The 21,982-nt window shown below is 41.2% G+C and overlaps 1 protein-coding gene across 1 annotated transcript in view; it reads left to right on the forward strand.

Moving 5' to 3' along the window:
* PAXBP1 (PAX3 and PAX7 binding protein 1) overlaps window positions 1-16,156 on the forward strand; it is a 34,654-nt gene extending 18,498 nt beyond the window's left edge. Inside the window, exons 10-18 of the mRNA XM_023238798.2 lie at window positions 84-199; window positions 1,987-2,186; window positions 3,259-3,403; window positions 4,096-4,217; window positions 5,011-5,087; window positions 5,574-5,640; window positions 10,329-10,475; window positions 12,477-12,631; window positions 14,979-16,156. Coding sequence (XP_023094566.1) covers window positions 84-199; window positions 1,987-2,186; window positions 3,259-3,403; window positions 4,096-4,217; window positions 5,011-5,087; window positions 5,574-5,640; window positions 10,329-10,475; window positions 12,477-12,631; window positions 14,979-15,096 — 1,147 coding nt within the window. The 3' untranslated portion in view covers window positions 15,097-16,156. The remainder of the gene's footprint in view (window positions 1-83; window positions 200-1,986; window positions 2,187-3,258; window positions 3,404-4,095; window positions 4,218-5,010; window positions 5,088-5,573; window positions 5,641-10,328; window positions 10,476-12,476; window positions 12,632-14,978) is intronic.
* Window positions 16,157-21,982: the final 5,826 nt, after the last annotated feature.

Below are 21,982 nucleotides of genomic sequence, written 5' to 3' on the forward strand. Positions count from 1 at the left end.
TTCTCAGAATGCTTGCTGTTGGTTCGTTTGCGAAGGGAGGAGTCTCTTGTATGTGGTTTGGGAACTTGCTGTTTGTTATTTAGGACTCGTCGTAGACAAGCCAGAGAGCAGACCGGTAAGATGGCAGATCACCTCGAAGGCCTTTCCAGTGATGACGAAGAAACTTCCACAGATATTACAAACTTCAATCTGGAAAAAGGTTAGACATTTATTTGGAAATGACGTTTTATTGCCAGTTTGGTTTCTACTTAGGTGTGGTTTTTACCACGAGATGATTTGAAGTTTTGTGGCCTCTGCGTTAGAATCAGCCGCTTTTTTCTTAATTGTAAAAACAGGCACCCGTTTTTATTAACTGAATATCGTGATGAATTCTCAAAACTCGTGGTGACACCTTGTCTTGGAGTTTATTTAGTACTTGCATAATAAAACGATATTACTCTCCAGAATTGTAGAATTTTAAGTGACCAAAAAAAAAAAGTCAGATCCTAGGATAGCCCTAATGCAGCCTGTCCTGGAGAGGCAGAGCTGGGCAGTAGGACACTCAGCCCTGAAAGAAACTCCTGATTTGGGGAGTCCCGAATAATTTCAACCGAAGGGGAGTGGTTAGTACTATTATGTGCCAGGCATTTCTAGGAGAATCTTCCTTTCCTGCCATTGGTTGTGGTTATTTGGAATTATGTTGGCTGCAGGCCATTTGGAATTTAGTTAGAGAAGCTTCTTTTTCTCCCACCTTTTTATAGTGAATATGTTTAAACATAGAGAAACTGGAAAGAATAGCACAGTGATCCTGTGTGCGTATCACCCAGATTCAACAATTCTTACCAAACCAAGTTTGCCTTAATTCTTTGGGGGTGTGTGTGTGTGTGTGTGTATTGCTGAACCATTTGAAAATAGCCTACACATCATGATACTTTCCTTTCAACACTTCAGCATGTTTAACTGAAAATTCTTAATATTGTGTTTATTTAGCAACAGCTCCCCCGAAATAAAACTCTTGGGACTGTTTTTGTGCGTGGTTGTGTCTTTTCCAAACTGGGATCCACACGAGATTTCATGCCCTGCATTTGGTTGTTCCATTTTTTTCCCTAGGATTAATGAATGTCCATGAGTACCTTACACATATACCCTCCCCTGTTATTTGTTTAAGACATTAAGTTTTTGAAGAGACCAGGTCACTTACCTTGGAGAATTTCCGACATTTTGTTTCCTCATGGATTAATTTGTTTTTCGATTCACCGAATTTCTATGTAAACTAGCACTTAGGTCTGAAGACTTGATTAGGTTCAGGTTAAGCTTTTCTTTTGGCAAGAATACTTCATACAGGATGCTGCTGCGTATTGCAGAATATGAGATGACAGATGTTAGATTGTCCCGCTATTAGTGATGTTAAGATCCATCTTGAGAATTAGGTTGTCACAGTTCGGTCTCACCATTAAAAGATTCCCCTTTCCCAAGTCTTCAGCAGCATCAAATCACTTTCCACCTAAAGATCTAGCATCCATTTTGATACTTGTCCCTGTCAGTTCTCACAGTCACCCACAGACCTTGAAAGAAGTGAAAATGATCGTTCACTGATTGTGATGCACTTCTGATATTTATACGGTGATTGTGGACTGAAGAGCTTGGAGCAAAGTTTGCACTTCACGCAGTTACTCACGGTTAATCTACTGTAGTAACTGAAATGGGGACTGACTTGTTGGGGGACTGGTGGTATTTAACTAAACTCTAGGAACAGGAAATGGTACATCTGGGAACTGCGAAGCTAAGACTGCCTGCACTCTGGTTTGCAGAGCAGACATTTGAAAACCTAAACTTGCGTTCCTCCCTTCTGTTAAATTGCAATTAATAATGATTCCTCTGTTAATGAGCCTGACAGATACTCAGGCTACAAAGAAAATGTGGAAAATACTGAACTCTGAGTTTCCTACCACATTGCAAGTTATGGCTCTCTCTGGTGTTTTTGTTTGTTGTTATTGTTGTCTTTAGATCGCATTTCGAAAGAGTCCAGCAAGGTTTTTGAAGACGTACTTGAAAGTTTCTATTCAATCGACTGCATTAAATCCCAATTTGAAGCATGGCGTTCAAAATACTATCTGTCCTATAAGGATGCTTATATCGGCCTTTGTTTGCCAAAGCTGTTCAACCCCCTCATACGGCTGCAGCTTCTCACTTGGACTCCTCTTGAGGTGAGTGGCTTGTGTCACTGTTAGAAAACAATATAACACCATGCCTGGGTAATTTTAATCTCAAAGATAGAGATGTAAGTTGGAGCAAAATACTTTTCAGGGGAGATAGGGCACAGGGCTGTAATACAAATTCAGCTGGGTGTAGAGTCATGGTTTTTTATCTCTATTCCTTCTCAAGAGAGCTGTTTATTACTTTCAAGTTATATGCAGTGCTTTTCTTGGTCAACTAAAGTCGCATGTAGTGATACTGGGGTGTGAACGTGAATGAACACTAAGAATTTGGTCCTTTGATCCGAGAAAAACTTAGAACCTCATGGGAAAGATTAGTGAGGAGGGTATGAAATGACCTGAACTAAATTGGGTGGTAATGGAAAATTGGGAGGATAAGATAAACCGATACGTTTAGGAGGTGGAATCAGTAGGACCCGTTGGCCTGGGATGTACATAAGGGAGGAGACGAGAAGTGCCTATATGTGTTCAGTGGTCCTGTTTAAGAAAGAGTTTTGGAAGTTCCCAGCATGGGGACGGAGGCATGGCATGAATGAGATTGGCTGGGTTGAATGTGTCAACTGTAGGGAAAAGAGGGCTGAGGTTGACACCCTGGAAACTGAAAAAACTGTGAGCTCTGGGAACCAACCATTCAGCTGCCAGCTCCCGGTCGCTCTCCGCCGGACCTTGTGGAGTTTCACCCCGTGCACGTGTGCCTTGGTATACAGCAAAGGCTCAAGGGGACTTGTGTGCGCTCTGGAGTTCTTTTCTGGGTAGCTCCCTCCTCCACCCCATAGCTTCTGGCCACCTCCGCCTCCCTGAACTCTCGTTCTTGCCTCCGCAACTGAGCAAGACTGCTCTGCACCCCCCACCAGGGGCTCACTCATTTGATTCTGTTTTCAGGGGTCATGGTCCTGTACTGCCTGTGGTCCAGTGTCTGAAAATAGATGTTTCATAGATTTTATTCAGATTTTAGTTGTTGACGACTGAAGCTTAAATCCTGTTCCTCTTGTTCTTATCATGGCTAGAAGCAGAAAGAGCAACTATTTTAAGTGTTTAGCTTTTTAATATTGTTTTTTTCTAGGCAAAATGTCGTGACTTTGAAAACATGCTGTGGTTTGAATCTTTGCTGTTTTATGGTTGTGAAGAACGAGAGCAAGAGAAAGATGATGTAGATGTTGCCCTGTTGCCTACAATTGTGGAAAAGGTGATTCTTCCTAAACTAACAGGTAGGGATATCTCAATTGAACATTTAAACACATTGGGTTTTCAAATCTGTTTTGAAGAATTTTAACCAGAGTGTGTTTCCTCATAGAAGTAATAATTACAAATAATTACAAATGATAAACAATTACAAATAATTACAACCACCTGGCCCAGAGAAGGCTAAAGGGTGGATGTCTCTTGACCGAGTAGTTGAAGACCCCTTTGGGGTAGGCCTGGCATTAGAGGCAGTAATGGATTCACAGATGAATTTTAGAGAAGCAAAATGAAGCAAACCTGAATACATAGTTTGAGGGCAGGGAATGGGTATGCATTTTCCTGGGAGCAACTTCATTACTTCTATCAATTTCTCAAAAAAAGATTAGGAATCATTGGTATGGGAACCTATTTAAAATACTAAAAATAAGATTCAAGTTTGGTTAGGAATTCTTGATGCCGGGACATCTAGGATTTAGAAGTCCTCCCCTTTATTATTACCGAGCAGCAGAAAATAGAATGAATCTATGCCCTCCCCACATGTGCCTAATCTTCAGGGTTCCCACAGTTAAGAGGACAAAGAAGACTGGGGCTTATTATACTCTAGAGAGAGAAAAGATAAATCAGGGTTGGTGTTTATAAGCTGAAGACTGCTTGACAGCAGATTTAAGTCGGCTGCAATCTACTTCTGTATCTCAACACCTTCCTTTTCTCTTAATAGTAATAGCTGAAAATATGTGGGACCCTTTTTCTACAACACAGACTTCAAGAATGGTTGGGATTACATTAAAATTAATAAATGGATATCCTTCAGTAGTGAATGCAGAAAACAAAAATACACAGGTAATTTAATTCTTTATTATCAGTGGAAGGTTTTTTTCTCCCCTCTCCTTTCCAAAATGAGCAAGAACTGAGGGAGCGAGTGGTTATGTTCTAAGCCTTGCCAGAAAATCTGATTCCCTCGGGCCATCTGGTCCTTTATGGCCTGAAATGTACAAAATTTGAGATCACAGTTTGTAGCTTTTAAATCCCTCTGGCAAGGTGATGTCATTAGTCCAGGTAGCTTCCCACCTGTGCTCTTCTCTGCTGCTCCTCACTGCCCCACCCCCCACTAATCAAAAAAACTGCATTTTTATGGAAAAAGAAAAATGTAAAACTATTAGGATGGGTAACAGTTGATGATTAAAATGCCAAAACATCGAGCAGCGTATAAAACCACAAGGTTTTACAGTAGTTCATGTAACTAGTTTCCGAACTTCAGGTTGCTGCCATCCCTCTGGACATTCTTAGGTGCTGTTCAGACACGGAAAAGGTGCTCCTTACCTTGTTTTCACTGACTTCATTTTGAGAAGAACCAGATTACGTGTCTGATCTTAAATCTTAGTAATATGGTAGACTTGAAGGGTTTGTAGATTTCTAAGTGGCTTCGTTGCTTGGTAGTTGAGGGCTAAATGAGGAGTAGGGAGTATTAAAGACCTTAACGCTTGCAGTGAGAAGGGAGAAAATTGGAGAAGACGGTTTACTCGAAATTGAATACTTGATCGTATGATTTAGAATATGGCTTGTTTTTATTTCTTAAAATTTAACTTTTATCATAACCCTTCTTAAAATGTGTGATCTGCTTTTAATTCTTTAGGTGTACCTAAAAGCACTTTTACTAAGAATGAGGAGAACTTTAGATGATGATGTATTCATGCCCTTATATCCCAAAAAGTAAGTAACTCTTAACATTAAGGGTGATGATAATATTGGGGGTGCCTGGCTGGCTAGTGACTAGAGTGTGTGACTCTTAATCTCAGGGTCCTCAGTTTAAGCCCCACGTTGGGCAGGGAGCCTACTTTAAAAACAAAAAAGTTTTAAAAAGATGGTCTTCTCCATTATCTTCAGAGAAGGTTTCTTAAATTCTAAAAAAACTAAAGGTAGCTTGAAATATAAACTTTACCTATTTGGTGTAAGCCTGTAGCCCAAAGACACTAGCTCAGTGGAGAAATTGTTCCCTTAAGCAGAATAAAGCAAGTAATGCTTTTTGTTCTCCCTTTCTGCCTCAAAATATATTTCCATTTTCTTTTAAACCTATCTTCTGGAATAGTTAGTTGGAAATTTGAAAAGTTAATTCTTTTGTTCACCTATTTTACTTGTAGAAATCTTTTCTAGGAATCAGCACTTACAATATGTTTGCTCATGTTTCTTTTTTCATAGTGTCTTGGAAAATAAAAATTCTGGGCCTTATTTGTTTTTTCAACGACAGTTTTGGTCTTCAGTTAAGGTATGTGCCTCTAGGCTCTCCAGAAGACTTCAGATTTTGTTTGACTCCTATATTTTGAAAAGTAATTTGGTATTTGATTAAGTAACTCTATGGACTTAGATCGATGTCTATATCCAAACTCCATTTTAAATTAGGTTTGTTCCAAAAGTTTATTCGGGTTTGATGTTTCCACATGAGAAGATGCATTCTGAGTTCGAAAGCAAGGTCGAAGCCAGCCAGCAAACTGCCTTGCTAAACCACAGTTAATTTATTCAGCAAGGAGAACACCAGTAACTTTTCTGAGTTGGGAAAAATAGCACTGAGTGTGCTAGAAGTGGAGGCTCGTGGAGCTTTTGTAATCTAGCACAGTTGGTGGTAAATAAGCATTATCTCAGGTGTGATGAATCGTGAAAGGAGAAATTCGAGGAAGTAAGGGAGCATATGACAAGAGGCACAGAAACCTTGACTAGTGAGTCACAGAAGATCCTCCACTACCACTCTGAGGAAGTGGTATTTAGGTTATAGGAGTTGGCACTGAGATGAGAGACGGCAGCACACACTGGGAAAACTGAGAAAAGTCCAAGAGGGCTGGACTTAGGGAGGAGATGAGCTGTCCGGATGATACAGGCACTGTCATTTACGTATAGACATGTATTCACCACCCAGATCAAAATGTGTAACACTCCTACCATCTCCCCAAATCTCTCATGCCCCTTTGTAGTTAACACCATCCCTGCACCATGGCGACCCCTTCCTTTTTCTTGTCCTATGGTTGTCTTTGTAAGGGTCTCTTATGAATAGAATCATTTATGGAATACTTTTGAGTCTGGCTTCATTCACTTAACAATGCATTTGAAATTTCTCAGTATTGTCATGTGTTATTGGCAGATTATTTCTTTTTTTTTTTGCCAAGTAGTATTCCTTTGTAAGGTGAATATGCCACAAGTTGCTGTATTTTTTTTTAAGTTTATTAATCTGTTTTGAGAGAGAGAGAGAGAGAGAGAGAGGCAGAGAGGGAGAGAGAGAGAGAGGCCCAAGCAGGCTCTGCACTGTCAGCGCAGAGCCCAATGTAGGGCTCGAACCCACAAACCATGCGATCGTGACCTGAACCAAAACCCAAGAATTGGATGCTTAACTGACTGAATCACTCAGGAGCCCCGCTGTATTTTTTTAAATCCATTCCCCAGTTGAGGGATACTGGATTGTTTCTGGTTTGGAGTGATTATGAATAAAGCTGTAAGCATTTGCATACAGGTTTTTTCTGGATACATAAGTTTATTTACGTGTCACTTGGGTAAATACCTAGGCAAAGCAGTTTTTTCAGATCAGCGATACATTAACATTACCCAGTTACCCCTCACTCTCACCACAGACCATTGTCAGTTTTGGGTTGTTTTTCTTTGAAGTCATTCTACAAGATGTATAGTGGTGTCCTTTTAATAGTTTTAATTTGTATTTCTCTAATGCCCGATGGTGTTGAGCAGATTTTCATGTGTTTATTTGCCATTTGTGTATGTTCTCTGGTGAAGCCTCTGTTCAAATCTTTTGCTCATTTTTAAAAAAATGTCTTGGGGCGCCTGGGTGGCGCAGTCGGTTAAGCGTCCGACTTCAGCCAGGTCACAATCTCGCGGTCCGTGAGTTCGAGGCCCGCGTCGGGCTCTGGGCTGATGGCTCAGAGCCTGGAGCCTGTTTCCGATTCTGTGTCTCCCTCTCTCTCTGACCCTCCCCCGTTCATGCTCTGTCTCTCTCTGTCCCAAAAATAAATAAACGTTGAAAAAAAATAAAATAAAAATAAAAAAATGTCTTACTCAGCTTTGAGTTCTGTATTCTGGATACAAATTTTTTATCGGGTGCATGATTTGCAAAGAGTTTTTCGTTCCTAGCATGTGGCTTGTCTTCATTCTCTTAGCAGTTTTTCAAAGTACAGAAATTGTTTTGATTAAGTCCGGGTTATGACCGTTTCCTGAGTGGGTTGTGCTTTGGGTGTCATATCTAAGAAATGTTCACCTAACACAGGACTACAAAGTTTTTCTCCTCTTCTTTTCATCTAGATTGTTCTTAGTTTCGGGGTTTACATTTAAGCCTCAGATCCCTTTTGAGTTAATTTTTATATAGGATGTGGGGCCTGGATTGAAGTTTGTTCTAGAACTGTTGGTTTGAAAAGGCTTTTTCTTTTTTAAATTAAAAAAAATTATTTTAATTCCAGTATAATTAAATACAGCATTATATTGGCTTCAGGTGTGCAATATAGTGGTTCAGCAATTCTGTATGTTCCTCAGTGCTCACCATGATACATGCACTCCTTAATCCCCACCCTTCCACCTCCCCTCCGGTAACCATCACTCTGTTCTCTGTAGTTGAGTCTGTTTCTTGGTTTGTCTCTGTCTCTCAGTTGTTTTGTTTTGTTTTGTTTTTCCCTTTGCTTGTTTCTTAAATTCCATTTATGAGTGAAATCATAGGTATTTGTCTTTCTCAGACTGATTTCTTTTGCTTAGCATCATATTCTCTAGCTCCATCCGTGTTGTTGCAAATGGCAAGATTTCATCCTTTTTTATGGCTGGATAATGCTCCATCGTGTATACACACATCTTCTTTATCCGCTCATCCATCGGTGGACACTTGGGCTGCTTCCATAATTCGGCTATTATAAATAATGCTAAAGTTGTCCATTTTTATTGAATTGCTTGTGTACCTTTGTTGAAAATTAGTGTGGGTCATGGAAGGGTTTTTAGCAGGGAAGTGACATGGACAGATTGCCATTTTCAAGTTGCTTTGGCTGTTGTGTGGCTCATGGTCAAAGCTGGGAAGAATAGTACTAATGAAAGTTTATCGTGAATGTACCACGTACGGAGCACTGTGCTACGTCCTGTATCGTTTATCTTGTTGATTCCTCACAACAGCCTGTGAACTATTGTTTCCACTCCACTGATGGGACAGTTAGGCCCAGAATAACCTGCCCAGGATCATTCCTTTGTTCACTGTAGAAATGGGGTCTAACTCAGGCCAGTCTGACTGATGAGCAGCTCTTCTCAACCGGGTTCTGTGAAACAATCATTAAAGCCCTGAGTCCTCCGTTGTGCATAATAAATTCTCTTTTCCATGATTCTAGAATGGGATGTACCATCCTTGGGAAAATTAAGGGGTCACTCAAATCATTTTCTGTAGGTTTTAGTTCTCTCACAGAACCCTGCTTGAGAAAGACTACTCCAGAGCATATGCTCACAATCACTTGAGTAACTGCAGGGTCCAGAAAGAGACTATGGCAGCTTAGATTGGGGGGTAGCAACAGGAATTGAGAGAAATGGGCAGAATGGATGGAGGTGAGGTCAGACAACTTGAGGGAGAGGGGAATAATGACATCCAAGCTCCTGGCCTGATCAGGTGGTTGGATAATGTTAACATTTACAGAGATGAGAAATATTGAGAAACTTGGAAATTTTTATGTGGGATGGGCTGGGGACTCCCATTTTATAATGCATTCTGTCCTTTTTGAGGATGGTTGTGGGACTCACTTAAACATGATTTTGAATGGAGGACATTTATCTAAGAGTCGGTACTTCCCCAGAAGTACTTTCTGTTATGATGGAAGACGTTCTGTTCTTGCACCGTCCTGTACAGTAGCCACTAGCTCCATGTGGCTGTTTACATTAGAATTCGTTAATTTTAATTAAAGCTTAAAATTCAGATCTTCAGTCATTCGGGGCAATATTTGGACCCTTTAAAACTGTTTATTAGTACGTTGGCAAGACACGGTCCACTGTATTTCATAAGGTGTGTTTTACTGTAGTTTCTTTGACTTAATTTAGTTGCTTAACTCCTCAATAGTTTCTCTTCTTGTAAAAAAAAAAAGATCCAGACTTACAGAAACAGAGATCTGATTTGTGATTGCCGAAGTGAGGAGTCCAGGTTGGGGGGGATTAGGTGAAAGGGGTCAAAAAGTACAGACTTCCAATTATAAGATAAAATCTATGTATGTAATGTACAACATGGTGACTACAGTTAATAATGTGTTGTATATTTGAAAGTTGGCTAAGGGAGTAAATCTTAAAAGTTCTCATCACATGGGGGGGGGGGGGGGCCTGGGTGGCTCAGTCAGTTCAGCATCTGACTTCAGCTCAGGTCATGATCTCGCAGTTGATGAGTTCGAGCCCCGTGTCGGGCTCTGTGCTGACAGCTTGGAGCCTGGAGTCTGTTTCTGATTCTGTGTCTCCCTCTCTCTCTGCCTCTCCCCTGCTCAGGCTCTGTCTCAAAAATAAAGATACACATTTAAAAAAAAATTTTTTTGGGGGCGCCTGGGTGGCGCAGTCGGTTAAGCGTCCGACTTCAGCCAGGTCACGATCTCGCGGTCCGTGAGTTCGAGCCCCGCGTCGGGCTCTGGGCTGATGGCTCGGAGCCTGGAGCCTGTTTCCGATTCTGGGTCTCCCTCTCTCTCTGCCCCTCCCCCGTTCGTGCTCTGTCTCTCTCTCTCTCCCAAAAATAAATTAAAAAACGTTGAAAAAAAAAATTAAAAAAAAAATTTTTTTTTTTTTTGAAGTTCTCATCACATGGGAAAAAATTTACAATTAGGTGAAAGATACTACTGTGGTAATCATTTTACAATACGGTATATATACTTCTGTGAAATCATTATGTTGTACACCTTATGCAATGTTACGTGTCAGTTATATTTCGATCTGGAGGAAAATAATTTTTTTTTTCTCTCTTTCTAGCTATTAGGGAATTTTCTTCAGTGGTACGGCATTTTCTCGAATAAAACTCTTCAGGAGTTATCAATAGATGGTTTATTAAATAGATACATTCTCATGGCTTTTCAGAATTCAGAATATGGAGATGACAGCATCAAAAAAGCCCAAAATGTGAGTTAAATGACACACATTGTAGTTTTTAAAGCATATAAATGAGAATGAGTTAAGTTTCCTTTGTTTGAAGAGAGATTTTAGGATTTTAAGAAAACCCCTTTGATTATTGAACTTGGTGTAATGTTGACAATCAGTTTGCCTCCCAGTAGTTCTGAACCCCCTTAACATTTTTTACATAAAAATGTGTATAGTTATGTTTGTATTTATTCTTCTTTCCATCTATTATGTCATTTTTGTAGGTGTTAATGAAAGTTGTAATTTCAGGGTAATTAATTTTTAACGGTTGGGTGAATGTTGTTTTGAATGTTATTAAAGAAACGGGCTCTCTGGTTTAAGAAATCATTTTAATATTTTTTCTACTTTATATGTGGGGGTTACACAATTTCATTTATTTATTTTTTCAAGATTTTTTTTATAATGTTTTTATTTTTGAGGGAGAGAGCACCAGTGGGGGAGGGGGACAGAGGATCCAAAGGGAGCTCCCTTCACACTGACAGCAGGGAGCCTGATGCGGGGCTCGAACTTACAAACCCTGAGGTCAGCACCTGAGCCGAAGTCAGACGCTCAACTGACTGAGCCACCCACATGCCCCTAAAGATTTTATTTTTTTAAGTAATCTCTACACCCAGCGAATGTGGGGCTCAGACTTAACCACCCCAAGATCAAGAGTTGCATGCTCTATTGACTGAACCAGCCAGGTACCTCCAATGGGATCTTTTTAAAAAACATTTTTTGAAACAATTCAAAAGTTAAAATTGAAAGTGCAGTACAAAGTTTTTTCCCTCAACTACATCACAGTCAGTTTGTGACATGATAGCCCCCTGTCCCAAATATTTTTATGTCCGTTTCCTATAGACAGGGATGTTCTTATACATAATTATAGTGTCACTGTCAACATCTTTTATCTGTTACTGTCACCTAATCTTTGAGACCCTTCAGGTTTTGTCAGTTATGTCCGAAGTATCACATCATCGGCAAAAGAAATTCCCAGATCATCCTTGGCATTTAATTATCATGTCTTCCTTAAAAAAAAAAAAAAAAAAAAAAAAATCATGTCTTCCTTAGTCTCCTTTAATCCGGAAGAGTTCTTGTTTTTCCTTGGCCTTTATAAAACCTCGACACTTTTAAAGATGATGTGCCAGTTATTTTGCAGAGTGACCCTCAGTTTGGCTCTGTTTGATATTCTCTGATGATTGGATTCAAATTCTGCATTTTTGGCAGAAGCTTTCCCAGACTTCATTAGAGCCCCTTGTTGACTTCTGTGACCTTATAGCATGTCGTCTCATTTTGAGGGAGCATTTTCTTGCTTTCTGGCACTTGCTGTTCCAGGCTCATCTTCTCCTTGCTTAGTGCCAGCTCTGGAATCACTCATTTTTCCAAGCATCCCTGGGTTCCTTAGTGGGGAACCTTCTCGACCCACTTGGACTGAATTCTGCTAGTACACTACCCTCTCCCCTATGGGGATCAGCCTCACCTTGCTTGAGTTTAGTACTGACACTGCCCTGTTCACCTTGCTTAGGCTCTTGCCCTAAGCTGCCCCCGCCCCCCAGCCTCTGGTACGATGCAGTCTGGACCCCACTCTGGGCCAGCATGGACGCCTGCTCACCGAGTCGTTCTGGATGGGGAGGCTTACAATATGATGTTTATGCCACACATGTTGTTATGTCAAAAGCTGCTGATAAAAGGACAGTTCAGTTCATTTAGAGATTCCTGGAAGACAGGAAGGTGAAGCAATTGTGTTGTCAATATTATGTCCCTAATTAAATACTGGAGGTTATTTATCTTTTGTGAATCCCAATCTGTGGAAGCTAAAAATACAGATATATTCAGGTGTATTTGGATAGCTACTGTGGGAAGTCGGGTTTAAGAGGATATCCCTGTCAAGTGATGAGCTGTATGTAGTGCAACAGCCTGCCTGCGACTTATACCCGCTGTCTGGGATCAGCTTTTAGACACTTTATTTTGTTCTGTTTCATTTTACATCTTTCTTCTTCATAGGTAATCAATTGTTTCCCCAAGCAGTGGTTCATGAATCTGAAAGGAGAAAGAACTATCTCTCAGTTAGAAAACTTCTGTCGATACCTTGTGCACTTAGCAGACACAATCTACAGAAACAGTATCGGATGTTCTGATGTGGAAAAAAGAAATGCAAGGTAATTTTCTGCGATTGTTGAATGAAACGGTGACCTAGAGTCTTTAGTTTTTGTCACATTTATTATTAAAATGTCTTAGAGTCACGTTTGTATTTTACTTTAAATTGTGTACGCTGATGTTGTATTGGCAAACCTACCAAAAACACATCATTTTTCATATTTATGTTTCACCTAAGCTTTTTTCAGTATGTTATTTATGAAGGTGTTAAGAAAGACTTCATTAAGTAGCTAGCATCCCTAAGGAGATTGAATGTTTTCTCTGCCTCTTCCCTTGAAGAATTGGGGAGATTTCAGGCTGTTGGAATGTCCTGGATCTTAATCTCTGGGGGTTCATTATATAGATGTAAACCCTCAAAAAGCCAGTCACTGAAACTTAAAGTGTACTAAAGATGATATGCCAATTTGGGGACATCTGTGTTCTGTGTTGAGTTTTTTGGTATCCATATCATAGACTGAAGGTCATCCCTCATGATTTTGGGGGAGCAGCTTGTACATATTTTTTGCCAGGGGTTGCAGAGAAGGAGTGAATAAAGGAACCATTGTACCTTTCTGGGGACCTTGTCTTGGATGTTCGTGTAATTTTGGGACAAATCTCTAGCATAAAAAGTAAGAATAACAAGTAAATTTGAAAGAATTTTTTTTAAAGTTTCATAAATTCTTCCAAATGTCACAGTTTTCATTTTCAGAATACATACCATTAGTCATACCCCTGTAACAAAACGTTTTTTCTCTTCCTTCATTTGCCTTCCATGGAGAAGAACCTTATTTTCTTAAAAGAAAATTTGCTATCTCTTACAATAAGATTAAAAAACCAAGTAGGCAGTAAAGGTTTTAGTGGTAAACTTCTTTCAGCAGGTGATTTTGATTTATTTTTTAATTTCATCTTTGGTGTTGTTATTTCCTGGCACTAATATTTCTTCCCAGTGTTTTTTTGCTAGATAAGTCCTATTCACTTTTTAAACTTTGATGTGTGTATACTTAACAGTGTTTTGGGGCGCCCGGGTGGTTGGCTCAGTCAGTTAAGCGTCTGACTGTTGCTCTTGGCTCAGGTCGTGATCTCAGGGTTCCTGAGATTGAGCCCTGCATGGGCTCTCCCTCTCTCTCTCTCTGCCCCTCCCCTGAGCACACGTGCATTCTCTCTCCCTCTCTCTCTCAAAATAAAGAAAAACATTTTTAAAAAATAGTCTTTTTTGTTAGGAAGTTAAATGTCAACAAACGGTGTTTATTTTTCTACAGAAAAGAACTTCAACAGCTATTGTAAGCACTTGCTGTGTGCCACACACCAGTAAAATAAGTTCCATGTGGGTTACAAAGTTTTACAAATTATAATCCTTCCCTAAAGAGTGCTTGCTACAATTTGCAGAGGAAAAGAGACAGCTAATGTCACATTGTGTGCTGTTTCTCACACTTGGTTCAAATAAGTGGTCATTCTGAAAGTGGTTCCTGAATCGCAGCATCAGCCTCACCTGGGAGCTTTGTTAGAAATGCAAATTCTCAGGCCCCACCCCAGACCTACTGAATCAGAATTCTGGGTAGGGGGCCTGGGGATCTGGGTTTCGGCAACCCTCTAGGTAACTTAGATGTATGCTAAAATTTGAGGGCTACACAGAATGACTGCTGGCCGGGGTGATAGAGGAAGCCAGTTTACTGCTTTCTTAGTGAATTTTTTTTTTTTTTTTTAACGTTTATTTATTTTTGGGACAGAGAGAGACAGAGCATGAACGGGGGAGGGGCAGAGAGAGGGGGAGACACAGAATCGGAAACAGGCTCCAGGCTCTGAGCCATCAGCCCAGAGCCTGACGCGGGGCTCGAACCCACAGACCATGAGATCGTGACCTGAGCTGAAGTCGGATGCTTAACCGACTGCGCCACCCAGGCGCCCCTCTTAGTGAATTTTGGTAGAGTGGAGATTATGCTGGGTTGGTGGATGGATTGGGGATGAAGACACAAATACGATTTGTGTTGCAGATATGATCTGAAAGAGCTCGGACCCTGGTTTGGGCGGGAAAGGGCAGGGCTCTGAAAGTAGTTTGGCAGCAGATCTCTTTCTTTCCTTTCTAGCTGTGAATGATAGAATTGATCTGAGTGAAATTCGGGGGTGTTTTTGTTTTAGAAAGTGGATCCTTGATCTCTGGGCTAGTCCTTTAAACTATACAAGCTTTGTTTTTATATGGACAGTTTTTTTTATATGCCGTAGTTTGCTTATTTCTGTCTTCTTTAAAAATGTGTGCTTGAAAAAATGGATTGCAAACCTCAAAAATGGTCATAAAGTCAAAAACAAATTCTCCTTCGAAGGCTTTTGTACTAATTAATGAAATGTTGCTGCATTTTTTTTTTTCTTTTTTAGGGAAAACATAAAACAGATAGTAAAACTCCTTGCAAGTGTTCGCGCTCTGGATCATGCTATGTCTGTTGCAAGTGACCACAATGTGAAAGAATTTAAGTCTTTGATTGAAGGAAAATAGATCTGTGAGACTAAAAAAGCCTGTTTGCTTTAATACCATTCCCAGTGTATAAATGTTGTATATATGTAAAGTTTCTTAAACTGTAAAATATTGATTCTTGTTTTAATACAAAGAACATTATTAATATTCAAGACTGTGTCCTTAAATGCAATTTCTTTGGAATGGAAGGAATTCACATTATTTCTAGGAAGCCTGTTAATGTTTCCTTACTGCCTGTCATACTTTGTTTACAGAAATATTTTATATGGTTATTCAAATTAACCTCAGTTAATTGTTCTCTGTAAACGATGTGTGCAGTGTAAATTGTGTAATTATGCATATATATATTTATACCATCGTGGAGTTACTTTCACACTGGAAATTTGTGGTGTTTTTCTACAGAGTAAGCCTTTTAACAGCAGATTATTACTCAGTAGCAAGTTGTCTTAGGGAATTACTACCCTGTTGCAACAAAAGGGCTGGCAAGTGACTAAGTGTTCGTCACCTTTTGGTTAGCAGTTGCTATCACTGTAGCTTTGCTGCCTTAAAATTGAGAGTGGAGTGTGGACTTAGTCATTGGGTGAATGGAAACTTTCTTCCTTGAATCAGCATTACAGTCTAATGAGGGTTTAATATGAACTCTGAATAATATATGCAACATAGGTTTTTGAAAAGAACACACAGAAGTTTAACTTTGGGAAATAACAGCCCCACAAACCTAACTGCATGGTTTTGGGCTGACTGTCCTGTCTCATTCATGAGTCTACCCCCCTGACCAGCTTACAAAAATACATGCATTTGAATTTTCGTAGTCTGTCATTTTATTTAAAATCCCACATATGTGAGTTATATATGCAATAAAGAATACGCCTTGCTGACGAGCTACACCCAGGCAATTTAAGATCCTTGGTCTTCTATAATGTTTATACCACATTGTAAATATTCAGAGAACTTGTTTTAAAGTTTATGCTTTCTGATTCTGTGATTTTCAAGAGGAACTTTTTGGAAATTAAGGACTATTGTTTGATAACTATATATGTAATTAAGCTTTAGCCAAGCATTAAATTAATTTTTAAATAGATCCTTTGTTGTATTTTGCTGGTGACTAATTTTAGTTAGAACATTTCATAGGACTCTGATACGGTGAGACTCTTAGCATGTGTGCTCTTGGTCAGGTCAAATAATTAGAATAGAAAACATGCACTTCAGTTTTATCTTTTTTTTTTTTTAACTTTTTTAGAGCTTATTTATTTTTGAGAGAAAGAGAGCGTGAGTGGGAGAGGGGCAGAGAAAGAGGGAGACACAGAATCGGAAGCAGGCTCCAGGCTCTGAGCTGTCAGCCCAGAGCCCAATGCGGCACTCAAACTCACGAGCTGGGAGATCATGACCTGAGCCAAAGTCAGACGCCCAACAGACTGAGCCACCCAGGCGCCCCTGTCAGTTTTATCTTTATTGTAGGAACATTACTTATCCCTGCATACTCATTCTGTTCCACAATAGTGGCCTTCTAAACAGAATTGAAATGAGAAAACATTAATTCTAAGTAGAGTTGAAATGAGAACTTCAATGGAATCAAACATACAAACATGTACACACATGACCTGCACATCATTTGTGCCTTAAATTTATGTTTCCAAACCCATTCGACTGATGGCTTTTCCTGTGTCTACTTGTAAGGACTCCTGCAGTCAGCTTTGAGACTTGTTATCCTCTGCAGCCGAGCAGGCTGTTTCGGTTTCAGGAATGGACTTGATTACCACACTGGGACCTTGACAGAAGGTGACCTTAACATAGACGTGTGCGTAAGGCAAGTGGCTCCCCTGTCTCAACCAGGAAAAAATTCTCCTGAAATGTCTAAAGGACATCCTTTCTTATGAAGGGAACTGGCAAAAGGTGAGTAGAGGGTGACATTTTCATAAAGCTAAGGGTTTGCTTTTTCAGTTTTTCCTTTTGGAGGAGTCTTCTGAATCAACTCTAGAATGCGTGAGAAAGGTTTTCCCGAAGGAAAGTTATTTTTATTGAGACCATATAAACCCTAGTCATAAAGACTGATTGCTGCATTACACCAGTGCTGTTGGCCCCAACCCCCCAGCCTGCTGTTGATGCTTGAATTCCTGCACACACCTGCACCTCTGCCCGAGGGCTTTCTCTGGGCCTGTGTGGCGGGCTGGAGTGTCCAGCAGCTGATGTCCCAGGGAACAGCCCTCGGGCAAAGAAGGGGGTGGAAAGAGAAATACCCAGTAGTTGGGGGCCTCTGGGGAGCAATTGCCGAGCTAGCAGTAGACGTACAAGAGATTATTGAGGGGGAGCGACAATAAGGGGGAAAGAAGAAGGGGCTGGAGGAGGCCAGGGGAGCCTGAGAACGGAGATCATGGCCTCTCGATCAGAAATGGAAGGAATTAAAGTCTCAGATCCGAGGCTGACCGGGCCTCCTCAACCCAGAGTCTCAGCTCTGAGGAGTTGCAGGTCTCCAGGAGCTGCCCTTCGTCTCTCCGCCACTCTGGCTCACTGATGCCCAGGATCTCCTTGCGGGACATGGGAGGGGCATGATTTCATGGCTACCAGGCCAACTTCTAATCTCTCAGGTATGTTCCATGTCATCCCCCAGAGGGCTTCAGTTGACCTGAGCCATTGTTGCCTGCGGTAATAATCTTATCACCCAGAACTGGCCCCAAACTACACAAGCCTCAGTGAGCACCTTTTCCTCATGAGACTAGACTAAAATGTAAAGCTCCCGAATTTCTTTAAAGCCAGCTTTATTGAGGTATGATTTTCTAAACAGTAAAGTCTACCCCCTTAAATTTAAGTGTATACAGTGCAGTGAGTTTTGATTAAGTGCCTAATTTTGTTTTGAATGCTAATTTCTCTTGAAGTCATGAAATCCTAAAAAATGGCCAAATGTTGTAGAGCTCCAAAGGGCATTATGTAAGATGCTACTTCAGTCTGGTTACCAGAACTCCTCTCTGACATGGTGATATCCACATAGTAAAGGGACTTTTGCTATAACCACACTGTAACTGTAATCGCTGACTGTAACCACAATTTTGGTTTGTTTTTTCAAGTAAATGAAAATGAGAACAATAACTTCTACTTGTAGTAAGAATGAAGTATGACTGAATGTTTGGGAGACCTTCTGCTTTGGTAAGGCTGTCATTGTCCAAAATGCTTTGGAGACTGCCCTCCAAAATGGAAACTGTATGGATACCCGATTCAGTTGCTGAGAGTGGTTTCAGACTGCCTGGCAAAGGCAGACGGGCTAAAAATTGTTACTTGGAATTGGTTTTGATGTGCAATGTTGACCGGCCCCTGGCCTGCTTCTGGACCTTCAGGCCCCAGTAATTTATATTGGCTTTCTTCTAGGGCTGGGGCTTGGATGTTACCAATCATGCAGATCACTGAGAATGCCCATATACAGTGGTCCTTAGTTTTGGGGCTCTTATTTAAAAAGATCTTCAGGTAAATACATTCTATATCCTGTGCTTGATGATCCAAAACACATAGTGAAGGGTGAAAGGTCTGACAAATTCTGTGGAAGCCATCTTAAGCCACTCTACAAAACCACCTTGCCCATGAAAGCTTACCTTTGCATGTAACCTTAGTTGTTGAAACTCCAGAGACACCTGTTTAGGGACCAAGATCCAGGTTGACAGGCGACACCCTCTAGCTCCCATCTCAGTGAGGTCGGGCCTTGCTGTACTGCTCAGATCCTTTGATATCCATGAGAATCTTGCGTGTCGTGAAAACAAACCCCTTCACTTGAGCTCCTTGGAGTCGGTCTGTTGTTTTGAAACGAAAACTTTTTGTCACACAAGTTTCTTGATGTGTGCATGAGCAGTTTTTCAGTCTTTGAAGTTTTTGTTTGGTTTTATTTTCACAATGATTCTGCTCTCCAGCTGACTATATTTTCTACTTACAGCGTTTCTGTTTTGCCAAGTTAAAGTCTCATTCTTCACTGATTGCCGTAAGTTCATGCACAGGAAACAGCTAATGCTATTTGGTACCTACTCTTGTGTTGCCCCTCAGGACCACTAGTTTCTCTTCAACAAGAAGCCACCCCTTTCTATATACTAATAGCTCTCTGGAGATCCTGATGTAAAAGCTAGCTCTGGTGTATGTAACCTGAACAAGAGCCTATTAAAGAGAACTGAATGAGGCCGTTCGTATTCCCCAAGTTTGCCAGTTGTTTTCTAGCATTTTGATAAAATTCAGGCTGTACGGAAAAGTAGGCCCTACTACTAATTCGTGTTAAGACATCTGTCAACACTTGTAGTCTTGTGACGTGGTACGGTTTTTAAAAATGGCATTGGGGCTGTTTGGCTGACCTCAGGTTCTCTCCTGATGGAAAGTCACTTAAGTCTTACATTAATTGTCTGTGGCTGTTGTAACAAGTGATCACAAACCGGGTAGTTTAAAACAATAGGGCTTTTCTCACAGTGCTGGAACCCGGAAGTACAAAATCAAGGTGGTGGCAGTGCATGTTCCAAAGGCTCCAAAGGCTCTAGGGAAGAATCCTTCCTGCTCTCTCCCAGCTTCTGGGGGCTGCTGACATTCTTTGGCTAGTGGCCACCTTGCTCCCGTCTCTACTTCTGTCTTCATATTGCCTCTGTGTGTGTCTAGTTTCTCTCTGCCACCCTATAAGAACAGCTGTGATTGCATTTAGGGCCTGCCCAGAGAAAGCAAAATAATCTCAAGATCCTTAACTCAATCACAGCAGCAAAGACTTGTTTTCCCTATAAATTAACATTCACATGTCCCAGGGATTAGGATGTGCTATTTTTGAGACTACCCACAGGCCTCATTGCTCATTTTGAAGGGTCAAGAAAGTGTCAGCACATCTCTGTGGGCCCTTAAGACCTCAGTAAGACGTTTGTGTGTGCCACGTAACTTGTATTTTAAGTCAGTGCTCTCCCCTCCCAACCCCCACCGACGCTCTTCAAACCTGGTGAAAATTTGGCTATTTCCATGTGCTGTAACAAGCGTAAGTAGTAAAGAGGGACAAGAAAAAGAAGGAATTACATTCTATAGAAGTCACTAGTAAAATGGCCTTTGAGTTTTCAAACCCTGGGCATACTTATTCATGACTAAAAGATCCATTTTGAAAGGATTTGGAAAGGTTGTGGCCTTCTGACAGCTCTAGGAATGAGTCCTGCTTATCTCTCCTGCCTCCACCCAGTTTATTTTGAAGAAGGAAATAGCAGTTCACACCCAGAACCAAGAAACTTTGACCTTACTCTCCTTAGTCCCAAATCAAAAGAAATCAGAAGTAGGCAGAACACCTGCTTCTAAAAGAGCCCGGTACCCACAATTCCCACTCTGAGAAGTAGGGGTGGGGGCGTGGGGGACTCTTCATTGCAGCCTCCCAGACAGGCATGATGGAAGTGAGCTTAGGTTTGGGGTGGGCAAGTTTGGTTTCCGGCCCCAACTCTACTTGAAACAGTAATTTTTTAACAACTTCTCTTTTCTGGATCTCAGCTGTCATAAAAAAACAACTCCCAAGCAAAGTATTCAATAACATCAACATCTCTCCTGGAGCAAAATATCCTTCCATATGTTTTTCTGGTGCATACATCTGCCATGCCTTCAGGGCTAGAGAGGCATTATAACTGAATAGGCAAATAAAATTTCCATTCTCACCCACTCCCATCTACTTTTTTTCCATCAAATGCAATCTCTAATTGAGATGGATTCTTCTGGAAAAAAAAAAAAAAAGCAACCACAGTCTAGTAGTTTAAATTAGGTTTAATTCTGAGGCTGTTGTCAGTAACCACTACTAACATCAAAAACACCTTTTTTCTAAGTAAATAGTACTAAATGAGAAATCCCCTCCAGTTCTCAGAACTAAATGTGTCTTTGGATCTCTCCTTCTAGAAAAGAAATGGCTTCTTTTTCTAACGAATTAGAGCTACTTTAGTATCCTGAAACCAGGGTGGGTCCAGCTTCTCTAAAATGGATGAAGAAATGTTAAATCAAGTCACATGACAGGGCCTGGAGGGGGAAATGACTTTGTGCAAGATAACAAGTTTAAATTCTGCTTTTGCTCCTAAAATAAAGGCAAGAAGGGGAAGAGGTAAAGAAAAAACAAAGGCAAGCAGAAACAGTTTCTCAGAGTTCTGGGTTCTTCAGGATTTCAATTCCTTTTGGCCCCGTTGGCTTTGACTTCATTTCCATATTTAGGTCTACTGAGTGGAAAGAGAATGAGACGTCCGTGGGACACATTGATATTAGCCATATAGCGTGATTTGTTAAAAAATCAAAAAACGAAAGGCTTAGGACGCCTTCCGTTATTAAACTGCGTGGTTGACGAAAGCTTTTCGCCATTCAGTGACAAACATAGTTGCCTGAGTACAGCCATGTTTCAACTCAGTCTTGAGGTCCTGGTTTGTGACATCCGAGTCTCCACCGTTTGCACAACTGGGCACTCTCCTACAGTGTTCCTGAGAGCTCTGGAACACGCCAGAAGAAAAGGCAGCCGACAGAGTTGTTCCAAAGCAGGCATTAGTTTTTCTTCTGCTTATCCAGACGCTCAGATGGGAACAGAGCGCTGTTGGCGTGGAGACACCATGGACAGCTCTTCAGGCGCCGTCCGGTTGGCCCGCCTGCTGACAGTCCCGAGCCCTACCCCCCCCCGCCCCCACCCCCGGCCGTCAGGCCGGTGGGGGCGACAGGGGGTGGTCCTGACACCCATCTTGGGTACATCAATACCCGGTCCCCAAAGCTTTTCCCCCGAGTCCCTCCTTGGCGCTCACGGGGAGGGTTGGTAAGTTCTGAAAAGCCCCCGCGAGGGGGCTAGGGAGGCCGATCCTCCTCGTCCCCATATCCCCAGTGACCTGCAGCCGCGGCCCCGGCGGCAGGCCGCCTGAGGTGAAGGTCGCAGCGCGTGGAGGAAGCAGACGGCCCACCGTTTCGG

The sequence above is a fragment of the Felis catus genome, chromosome C2 (genome assembly GCF_018350175.1).
Source record: "Felis catus isolate Fca126 chromosome C2, F.catus_Fca126_mat1.0, whole genome shotgun sequence".
Lineage (NCBI taxonomy): Eukaryota > Metazoa > Chordata > Mammalia > Carnivora > Felidae > Felis > Felis catus.